This window comes from Crocuta crocuta, unplaced genomic scaffold (assembly GCF_008692635.1).
Source record: "Crocuta crocuta isolate KB4526 unplaced genomic scaffold, BGI_CrCroc_1.0 scaffold102, whole genome shotgun sequence".
NCBI classification, from domain to species: domain Eukaryota; kingdom Metazoa; phylum Chordata; class Mammalia; order Carnivora; family Hyaenidae; genus Crocuta; species Crocuta crocuta.
In genome coordinates this window covers 10,933,444-10,945,175 of record NW_027530019.1, presented here as the reverse complement: position 1 = coordinate 10,945,175, position 11,732 = coordinate 10,933,444, and the positions used below count along the sequence as shown (strand labels likewise).

The 11,732-nt window shown below is 38.9% G+C and overlaps 1 protein-coding gene across 3 annotated transcripts in view; it reads left to right on the top strand.

The window, feature by feature from the left end:
- The first annotated feature begins 38 nt into the window (after positions 1–38).
- HAUS2 (HAUS augmin like complex subunit 2) overlaps positions 39–11,732 on the top strand; it is a 14,482-nt gene continuing 2,788 nt past the window's right edge. For 2 of the 3 annotated variants that reach the window (XR_013335246.1, XM_077764591.1), the window contains exons 1-5: positions 39–131; positions 6,580–6,672; positions 7,036–7,105; positions 9,341–9,473; positions 10,755–10,863. Coding sequence is in view for 2 of the 3 variants with exons in the window: in XM_077764591.1 (XP_077620717.1) it covers positions 39–131; positions 6,580–6,672; positions 7,036–7,105; positions 9,341–9,473; positions 10,755–10,863 (498 nt within the window). In the remaining variant the exon portion in view is untranslated. Of the gene's footprint in view, positions 132–6,579; positions 6,673–7,035; positions 7,106–9,340; positions 9,474–10,754; positions 10,864–11,732 lie in introns of those variants that run through there. The other variant, XM_077764592.1, reaches the window with a different exon arrangement.

The window sequence follows — 11,732 nt, the reverse complement described above, 5'->3', positions numbered from 1 at the left end:
CTCACTCGTCGCGCCGACCCGGCGGGTGGCTTCCAACCATGGCTGCTGCGAAGCCCTGGGACCGTGCGGCAGAGCCAAATGCTGCGGGGCTACTGCTGGACCATTTCGTAGCTTCGGGACTGGTCACTAAGGTGCGTGGGCGGCGATGGCGTCATTAAGGGGGTGCCGACGGTGGCAACAGAATATGGCTGTGAGGTGGTGGCGCTGGGCCGCGGTGCTGTGTGTGAGAGTGCTGGCTAGGGGCCGTACTGTAGTAGAGGCCGGTGGAGACCCTTCCAGACAACAGTAGTGACCGTTCTGCAGTGGTTGTGCAAAGCCGGGCTCCAAGAAGGTGATGTTTCAAGTGTATGCGGGCGAGGGATCCTCGGTCAATTCCTGAGAGACAATAAAGACCAGTCTTCCCGGCTTTTTCTCACCCAGGGATACCGCCTCGACATTGTATTGGGCGCCAGGGCTAGGGAATACGAATAACTAATTACAACACAAGAGTTCCCAAACGCTTGTCGGTGTGAGGTATTGAAGCATATTTGGGGCGGGAGGCGCTGGGTATAGGAGAACGTCAGGGGGAGCACGCTTTTTAAAGGCAATACATATATACATACATATATAGGTACATACATACGAAAAAGACCCGAAAGACCTTGGAATGTGAGTGGAGGAGAGGAGTAATTGTGAGAGAGGAGGCAGATTGGCCCCGGGCGCTCAACTAACTGAGGCATCCAGGCGTCCCTGCCTTAGCAGTTTCAGGTTTGGCAAGAACATGTTCATATGCCAAAAGGAAGGAGCCAATAGAGGGAAAAATTAAAGATGTTAGGGAATAATGGAATACGAGTGGCAGAAGTGACAGAGGAATGGGGAAAGTGAGATTGAAGGAAAACATTTTTGAGATACCGAGCAAGTTGAGGATTTTGGCTAAAAAGCAAGCCGAAAAGTGCAAAGGTAAAATAATCCGTAGAGATTAGCAGTATGAACATGATGTAAGATTTATGGAAAATACACAACTTTGTATATTTAGAAGAATTATTAGAGAATTCTACCATACCCTATTTTTATATGTTTTAAGCTTATTTATTTATTTGAGAACACACACCAAGTTTTATTGGGGGAAGGGAAATATTTACAGGTGCAAGTAAAGAGAGAGGAGTTACAAAGGGTGGGGGTGGGGGAGATGGTGGGCCCAGGGCAGTTTATTTAATTTGAGAGAGACAGAGACAGCACTAGCAGGGGAGGGGCAGAGAGAGAGAATCACAAGCAGGCTCTGCACTGACAGTGCCTAGCACCTTGTGTGGCTCAGGCTCAGGAAACCGGGGTATCATAACCTGAGCTGAAACTGAGAGTTGGACATTCAACTGACTGAGGCATCCAGGGGCCCCTACCATACACTATTTTTAAGAGGAAGAAAAACTAAGGCCTCAGAAGACCAAGAAGTTTATCCAAGGTCACTCAACTAGTGAAATAGATCACAGAGCGCTGCCTTTTCTAGTCTATTGTATCTATCATAGCTCTGAGATGAACTGTGATAGATGATACTGTCAAAGTATCTGGAAAGAGATTAAACTTCTGTTGAAGTCTTGTAGATTACTTGAGGCTGTAGTAACTAAACCTTATGGATTTGGGGGGAGGAAGGGGTACAAATGAAGGCATTGGAAAACAGGCAAAACCTAACTACAGCACTCCCCAGTTCTCACCTTCCTCTTTTTTCTCCTGGGTTTTATTCTTACCAGATTGTCTAGTAGTCTGACTTGTTTAGTTCTTTTTTTAAAATTTTTTAAATGTTTATTTATTTTTGAGAGATAGAGACAGTGCAAGTGGGGGAAGGGCAGAGATAGAGAGGGAGACAGAATCTACACAGGCTGCAGGCTCTGAGCTGTCAGCACAGAGCCTGACGCGGGGCTCAAACTCAGGACTGGCGAGAGCATGACCTAGGCAAAAGTCAGACGCTTAACCAACTGAGCCACCCAGGTGCCCCTGCATTGTTTAGTTCTGTAACAAAGTAATTTGATAAACTCATACTGTAAGACATTTGGGAGTTATCCCTCTAGAGTGTATTGGTAGAAGAAATAAACATCTGAGAGAATTTTAGGTGTTGATAAGTAATCTGTTTGTTGGGGTGGAAGTTGTTTTGGAGAGGATCTTCCTGGTGTCCTTCAAGTAGCACTAATTAGACATTTCGTTTATTTCTTTGTTTCATCTTCATTAAGTCTATTTGCTCACCCTTCTCCTTCACTGCCTCCCAATTATTCAGCAAATATCTACTGACTACCACGGAGAGGCAGAATAGTGTGGTGGTTAGGACAGCTAGCTGTGGAGCCAGACTGTGAGTGTTCAGAGAACAGCTCTATCACTTTAGACCTGTTCCAATTACTCCATCTCCTAAAAAGGAAAGGGGGGTGTTAATATTACCTACTTTATTGGATTACACAAAGATTAAAGAGATTATATGTGTAAATGGCCAAGAGGACAATTCCTAGAATATGGCCCATACTCAACAGATACTAGCTATGACCATCTCTATTCTCATCATTTACATGCGCTGGAGAAGAAGTGAAAGATTTGTAGAAGATCTGCAAGGGTCTAGTTAGGCTGCTGATAGCCAGAGCAATGGAACAGACAAGGGCCAGAGGAGCCAAAGTGAAGAACAAGTAAAAGGAAACTTTCAGATGGGGGTAAATGAGAAAGTATAAGGCTCTCTCTTGTTGAGAAAGGGAAGGGGTAGAGTAGTCAAGGAGCTGGGCCTACATCACACAAAGGAGAGGGAAAAGAGTCACAGTTTTTAGGACTACAAGCTTCTTAGATACTAGATAATTCAGATAATTAAGAATATCTTAATTAACTTAGATACTAGATAATTAAGAGAAGATGGATTTTAATGTAGCCAAGATGGATTTGCTTACAGGTAAGATCTGCCGATCCATACCTCTTTAAGACCATCTTAAAATCATATATGTTATATGATCTCTTTAGTCTATCCCTTAAGTACATATCATCCCATGTGCATTAAAAATTAAGGGTAATTAGGGGTACGTGGGTGGCTCAGTTGGTTAAGTGTCCAACTTTGGCTCAGGTCATGATCTCTCAGTTCTTGAATTCGACCCCTGCATCAGGCACTGTGCCACCTCAGAGCCTGGAGCCTGCTTTGGATTCTTTGTCCCCCTCTCTCTCTGCCCCCCACTGCTCACACTCTGTCTCTCCCTCTCTCTAAAAAATAAACAATAAAAAATTTTTTTTAATTAAGAGTAATGCTTAAAATTGCTATATGATACAACTGTTCCAGAAAACATAATTTGTTTGAACTTTATTCTGTTTTGATCTATACATTGGGGGATGATTTAGTGAAAAAAAAGTATGGGTAACTATAGGATAAATGGGGTATTTGCTTTGATATATGCCTGAGGATGGCTTTAGTGGCCTTACGTCCCACATATTTTTCTGGCAAGCTTTAGTGAGTCATGGCAGCTCTATTGAATACACACACACACACACACACACACATACACACAGATATATAGATAGACCTATATATCTGTTATTTTCTCAGCGTTACCCTCTGTAGCCCCTCCCCCATTTTAAAGCCTCTACTCTTAACTCTGCTCTACTTTCTCCCTTTTAATGTCCCTCAACTAGAATTCAGTATCAAGTAGAAAGGACCAAAAAAAAAGAAGAAGAAGAAGAAGAAAGGATGCCCACAGACATAAGTTTATACACGTATATATTATGTACACAATGTTACCGGGTTTTTTTTTTCTTTCTTAGAAGGGTGGCAGGGGGTGGGGAGATGGGAGAGAATGAGTCTTAAGCAGGCTCCACTCTCAGCTCAGAGCTGGACTCAGGGCTCAATCTCACAACGCTGGGGTCATGACCTGAGCCAAAACCAAGAGCCACTCAACTGACTGAGCCATCCAGGCGCCCCAGGATTTTTGTATTACACATAATAGTCTTGGATTTCAGTTTCTTGTGCCTAGCAACAGAATGAACAGAAATACCCTAAACAGATTCCCTTTTTCAGGATCCTTTCATTTTCATTGTCCCTTTACCCTACTGGCATATAAAGTGTATAATATATAATGGCAGTCATTAACAGTGAAGACGTTTCTGTATTCCCCAATCCTTGCCTTTTTTTCTTTTCTTTTCTTTTTTTTTTTAAGATAGAGGGCTAAGTCACAATCCTCAAAAAGTTAGAATTTCTATTTGTAGAACTAGAAACAGAATTTCTATTTCTAGAGGAATTTGGCTACTCTTTCTTTCCTCTCTCCTTTTGGCTCTCCCTTGAACATTCTTATTTTTCCACTGGTTTCTCTTGCATGTTTTTGGCTAAGCTCCATTACCCTGCGGTTGAACCCAACAGTTTACTAGTTTGCCATGTGTGTGGTTAAGATTAGACAGGGAGGGATGGAGAGATACCAGAGAACGAGTAAGTTACAGTGAGAAATGCAAGATGTTTTACTTTCATTTACCTTCTACTTATGGTAGAAGAAGTGGTTTAGATTTGTCCTCATTTCAGCAATGATATACATTTATAGAATGAAGCTGAGCTAATACTTTACTCCCTCAATCCTCAGTTTTACCATCAGTAAAATATCTTGTGTTATCTTCTTCATTGAATGGCATATCTGTCTGTCCGATCACTGGAGCCAGAATCATTGTAGTCAGCACTGACTTGACTTTATCCCTGGTACCCCATTATCAACTAGGATTTATGAATTTCATCTCTCCAGGGACTCACATCTATGCCTTCCTTTCCTATTTTTTTTAAACATGTATTTATTTATTTTTAGAGAGAGCACGAGCTTCAGTTGGAGAGGGGAAGAAAGGGAGAGAGAAAAAATCTCCTGGGAGGCCAATGTGGGACTTAAACTTAAAAACTGAGATCATGACCAGAGCCAAAATCAAGAATCAGACGCTTATCCCCCTAAGCCACCCAGGCATTCTCTTCCTTCCTTTTTAACTGCTACTGACCTAGTCCACATTCTCATCTTCTCACCAGGAATGCTGTAGTAGCCACTTGTCTAAATATTCAACCTCCAGTCCCATCTCTCCCTTCGTTTTTGTTTTTGTTTATTTTGTTGGCTAGTTGCCAGAATTATGGGGTTTTATTGTGGTAAAGTATGCATAACATAAAATTTACCATTTTAACCACCTTAAAGTCTACAGTTCAGTGGCATGATACAGTCATAATGTTGTGAAAGTATTTTCAAAACTCTCTTTTTTTTACCATACCCAGTGGGAACCCCATACTCATTAAGTAGTCATTCCCCATTCCTTCTTTAAGTTTCTAAAATATGTATTATATGATCATGTTACTTCTTCACCAGAAGACTTTCAATTGCTCTCATTTTCTGATTTATTAAGATCTTCCATGATGACACAGGAAACTGCACTTCTAGATTCGTCTTCTTCTCACATATGTGTTAGTACAAGAATACCTTTTCCTTTTCATCCATCATGAGCTTATTAAAGGACAGAGAGCTTATTTCATTCATCCTTGAATCTTCCATGGCCTAACTCAATAAAAGCTTGTAAAATTGGTTATCATTGGTCAGCAAACTTTTACTATTAAAGGCCAGAGGGTAAGTATCTGAGGATTTTAGATCCATATGGTTGCAGCTGGGCTGTGGTAGTGTGAAAGAAGCCAGTGTAAATGAATGTAAATTCAGTGTAAATGAATGGGTGCAGTTGAGTTTATTCTGGATCCTGAAATTTGAAATTCATGTAGTTTTCATGTGTCACAAAATACTGTTTTTCTTTTTATTTTTCCCCAACATTAAAAAATATAAAAACCATTCTTAGCTTATGGACTGCACAAAAGCAAACACTTTGGTTCATTTAGTTCATTCATGAGCTTTCATTTCTCACTCCTTTGCCTATAAGATCTCTAAAATTTTTCCTGTGCTATCATTCTTGAAAAGAAGAAAAGGATACAGAAAATTATGAAGTCAAGGGATGAACAATATTCTTACTCTGAAGCAACCTGCAACTTAAAAAGACTAAAATTGCAGGCAGTATTTTGCATAGAATGAAAAGATGAAGAGGGGGTAAGCTTTTTAGAAAAATAATTACACCTGAATGAAATATTCCTTTATCTAAGAGAGTGAGAATGTGAAAAGACACAGGATGAATGACTTCTAGCCATTAGAGGTCCTTTAGTGCATCAGATAAGTGATTCCATGGTGGGGAATTCTTTGATGTTAGCTGCAGGAAGGTCAGAGACTAGGTCTTGGTGATTTGTGTAGAGGTGACTCTCCAACAACCTCAGCCTCCACCGTCTTACCATTAGCAGCCTTCTCTGATAAGCTGTCACTAATACAAATGTAATGTGCATGGTACTTTAGGAACTAGTACATAGTGATTAAGTCTTGTTTTTCTTATTTTTTAAGTATTTGGGCAAAGGATTTGTGATAGTGAAGATTTTAAAAACAGGAAATATACATTGCTACTGTTACACTTCAGTACTTCATTTTTCAGGGACAGTGTTGCAAATAATAAATCCTCTTGTTTTATGCATGTGGGTATGCTGTTCCAAGGCACACAGAAACTTTTTTATGTGACATACTGCTGCCTTCTTTGTTCACTTACCAATAGGAAATGTTAAATATATCTAAGAAGTCAGCTTCCTGCTTTGTGAACTTCTCCAGACTACAGCAGATCACAAATATTCAAGCTGAAATCTACAAGGTAAATTTTGTTGGACTTTTTGCTTTCTGCTTCTAGTACAAGAAAAAAAAATCGTACTGGATTCCAGCAGTAGTTTTCTTACACTTAGAATAGTGTCTAGTACATAGCTGAATAGGTGTTTTTTTATGTAGTAATAGTCATAATAGTAGTTAATAGTAGTAGCAGTAGCAGAAATAGGGCTTTGAACACCAAAATGAAAACCTGCAATAAATTCCCTGGGCTATTGTAACAAATCCTACCTTCCACCTCCCTGCCCCCACCTCTGCAGTGTTCCTAGGTTAAAGACTATCCATATTTTACCAAAATTTAAGCCTTCATGCTGCATTCCACACAAGCTAAGTGTTATTTTTCTTCCTAATGTAGAAAAACCTGGAAATTGAACTTTTAAGACTAGAAAAAGATGCAGCAGATGTTGTTCATCCTTCCTTTTTGGGTAAGTATTTGAGGAAAAGGGTAATCATTGGAATTTCAACTTTTTCTTAGATTACCTTAAATAAACATCAGGCAATAAAATTATGATATACCATAACTTTTTCAGATAAGGCCCCAAAGTTAATAAAGTCTTCTTTTCTCAAATAGAAGTCCTGTTGGCTTGACTGTACAAATAGCATAAAAAGTGACCCAGGTAGGAGTTCTTTAAATTCAGGAAAGCTTAGAGCTGTATGGGTGACCCATTGAGTTAAGCATCTGACTATTGATTTTGCTCAGGTCATGATCTCACGGTTCCTGGAATTGAGCCTCACATCAGGCTCCATGCTGACAGTACAAAGCCTTCTTGGAATTCTCTCTCTCCCTCTCTCTGCCCCTCTGCTATGTGTGCATTCATGTTCTCTGTCTCTCAAAATAAATAAATAAACTTAATTTTTTTTTTCAGGAAATCTTGAAAGACAAAGGCCGAAGAACTTTCCAGTTTAAAGGAGACTAGGGGTGCCTGTCTGGTTTAGTCAGTGGAGCATGTGACTCTTGATCTAGGGGTTGTAGCTTCAAGCCCCACATTGAGTGTACAGATTACTTAAAAAATTAGAAAAAAATCTTTAAAAAATAATAATAATTAAATAAAAATAAATAAATGATAGCCAAAGTACAGTGTGGTTATGGATTGAATACCTGATTAGAAATTTTTTTCTGGGGTGCCTGGGTGGTTCAGTTGGTTAAGTGACTTTTAATTTTGACTCAGNTGGAGCCTGCTTGGGATTCTCTCTCTCCCTCTCTCTCTGCCCCTCCCCTGCTCTGCTTTCTCTCTCTCTCTCAAAATAATAAATAAACTTAAAAAAATTTTTTTTGCTATAAGGGGCATTATTGAGATACTTGGTGATGATGTGTCAATATAGAATATATTAATTATTGGTATATTATAAAACTATTAAATTTTCTGAATTTGATACTTATAATGTAATTACATAAGAGAATGCTATTTGGGGAAATGCGTGCTGAAATTTTAGAGTAAAAAGTTCATGATATCTACAATTTACTTTTTTTTTAACTTTTATTTATTTTGAGAGACAGAGTAAGCAGGGGAGGAGCAGAGAGAGAAGGAGACACAGAATCTGAAGCAGGTCCAGGATCTGAGCTGTCAGCACAGAGCCTGACATGGGACTAAAATCCAGGAACTGTGAGATCATGACCTAAGCCAGAGTGAGNTTTTATCTTGAGAGAGAGAAAGCAAGCAAGCGAGCTTGGGAGACCGGGGGATGGGCAGAGAGAGAGAGGGAGAGGGATGGAGGGAGAGAGGGAGAACCCCAAGCAGGCTCCATGCCTTCAGTGCAGAGCCCAACATGGGGCTCAGACTCAATAAGCGTGAGATTATGACCTGAGCCAAGGTCAAGAGTGGAATGCTTAACCAACTAAGCCTCCCAGGTGCCCGTCTCCAACTTACTCTTAAATGGATCAGCAAAAATACATGTATGGGTATGTGGAGAAAGAAGAAATAAAAATGTAGCTAAATGTTAACAGTTGGTGAGTCTAGGTTAAATGTATGTGGGAGTTCAGTGAAACTTTTCTGTAAGTTTGAAATTTTTTCAAAATAAAAATTTGAAAGAAGAGGCAGTTGGCAGCCATTAACTGAATTCTGGGCAAAATATTGAAATAATTAGAAATAGCTTTGAAGAGAAATGTTTGTTTTTTAATGTTCATGTACAATATCAGAGGCAGAGGGGTGCCTGGATGCCTTAGTTGGTTGAGCGTCTGACTCTTGATTTTGGCTCAGGTCATGATCCCAGGGTTGTGGGATCAATCCCCACGTCAGGAACCAGGCTGGGATTCTTGGCCTGTGCTTGGGATTCTCCCTCAGCCTCTTTCTATGCTCCTTCCCTACTCTCTCTCTCTCTCTCAAAATAAATAAATAAAACTTCAAAAAGATACATTAGAGGGAAAGATGAGAAAAGATATTATGTGAAGAATACAGCTCTGGCTGTAAAAACTGAACAAGGAGTAGAGTTAAACAATGCAGGCAAAGAATTTAGCACTGGATTGGTTATCAGCAGACAAAGTAAGACAAAATCATTGAAAGTAAACTGATTTTGGCATTAAATATAGCAAAGGGGAGATATTTAAGAGGGAAATGGGTTAATTTTTGACGTTAGTAGGGTCAAATCAAAGCAAAGAATTATTAGTGATTTTTAAAACTTGTCATATTGCTAACAATAATTACTGTTTCTGGTTTATGTAGCTCAGAAGTGTAATGCTCTGCAAAACATGAACAATCATTTGGAAGCAGTGCTAAAAGAGAAGAGGTCCCTGCGGCAAAAATTGTTGAAACCCATGTGCCAGGAAAACTTGCCCATTGAAGCTGTTTATCACAGGTTAAACTAAAAAGTAGAAATTAGGGATACCTGGGTGGCTGAGTTAGTTGAGCATCAGACTCTGCACTGACTGCGGAGCCTGCTTGGGATCCTCTCTCTCTCTGACCCTCCCCCACTTGCATTGTCTCTATCTCTGTCAAAATAAATAAATAAACTTCCGAAAAAAGTAGAAATTAATAGTTACACATTTCCTGAGGGCATTTTTTTGTTTAGACTGGTAGTTATTTCATAGCATAATTTGTTAAACAATGTATCAGTGATTGTATTTGTTAACATTATTATTATTATTAACATTAAACCAGAAAGAAAACCTTTTACTTTTAAACAGTTAAGAGAAAAGCATTCTTTTTGACTTTAAGGAAGAAATTAGATCTATAACATGACGTAAGATGGGTAAAAATGATTTTTATTATGTATAGACTATTTTCTATGAAGTAAACTTACTGTTGTGTTAATGTTGCCTATATGTAAAAGTTCTCTTGGGGAATTTAAGCAGGGAAGGATGAGAACCATGTCAACTGAAAGAGAAAAAGAGTTTTAGCCTCCATTTCCCAATCCATAGAATGGGCATACTTTCTGTTGCTCTTCTCCCCATACAAGCATTATAAGTATAATCATAAACAACAGTAAAGAAGTAAACATATGGGCATCTGATTGCTAACTTTCTCCACCTGTGTCTCATTGGCTGACCCTGAGCAAATCAATAGTACCTCTCTTAAGTGTCAGATTTTTTTTATCTTGTAGTAAAAGAATAAATATAAAAAACCCACTCTTGTGGGTATATTCAGTATCTATTCAGTACGGTAAAATACCATTAATGTGTATATTATACATTATATTGGAAGAACTAAGTAATGATTTTAAAGCATTTTGAAAATCCAAAGATTCAAAGTGGTTTTATGTGCAGGTTGTTTCAGTCGAGTACATTTATCCTTATTGTCTTCACCCTTCACTGAAAATGAGTAGATCGAAATGGAATGCGATTTAATCCAGGGAAGTTTCTTTACTTATATGACAAAATGATTAACATTAAGTTTTGTCTATTAGGTTCAGTATCAGATAACATTAGTGTTGTCTCTGTTTTTCTGTTTAGATGACAAGTTAATTTCTACTTAAAGTAAGAAAGTGACATTTTTATCACTGGTATTTCCATGAATGCAAAAAAGTTATTATTGGCTCACTGGGTTGATTATAATTCTCTTATATTAAAAATCCTAATTAAAGGGGAAAAGGGACACAAAATAACTAAAAAAAAAAAGTTGACTTTTTTCTCCCTTTCAGACACATGGTACATTTGCTGGAATTGGCAGTGACTTTCATTGAAAGTTTAGAAAACCATCTTGAAGCAATTAGAAATATCCCTCATTTAGATGAAAATCTAAAGAAAATGGTGAGTATTAACAGTAGCACTTAAGTACCTCAACTACTTTACATTACATTTGCCTATTTTGTGTTGTGAATACAGCAGAGAATTATAAAGAAGATGCTGTCTATTAAGCAAAAAAAAAAAAAGAGAGGGATTGGGAGTAGAATACTTCAATAAAGTTTTACATAGTAGTTAGTAGTGAGCTGAAGAATCGGTGAAATTTGCATCAGAAAGAATAGTTTGGCCAAAGCAGCAATGTGAAGAAAGATATGAAAATTAGCACTGGTAGTTTGGGAGAAGAGTCGTACTCCACTTTGGCTAATAGTTAAAGGTATTGAAAGAGAGATTAACTCGGGGTTAGTTTATGGAATGCCTTGAAAACCAGATTAAGAAGTTTAGACTTTACTGTCTGAGTACTGGGGAAAAGTCAACAGTTTAAATGGTCTTTTGTTTTGTTTTTAGAGAAGGACACAGAGAAGTGACTTGATCAGAATTATATCTTAATGGAGAAAATATTGGATAGAAGGAGTCACACAAAGTATAGGCAGAGAGCATCAACATTACGTAAAACCTTGTTGAAAATGCAGAATTGCAGGCTTCATTCACCTTAGACCTTCAGAATCTGAATCTGCAGCTTATAAGTTCCTCAGGTGATTCCTGTGCACATTAAAGCTATAGGTTAGGGGGCGCCTGGGTGGCTTAGTCGGTTAAGTGTCCTACTTTCACTTAGGTCATGATCTCGCGGTTCGTGGGTTCGGGCCCCGCGTCGGGCTCTGTGCTGACTGCTAGCTCGGAGCCTGGTGCCTGTTTCAGGGTCTGTGTCTCCCTCTCTCTCTGACCCTCCCCTGCTCACGCTGTCTCTCTCTGTCTCTCCTAGAAATAAATAAAAATAT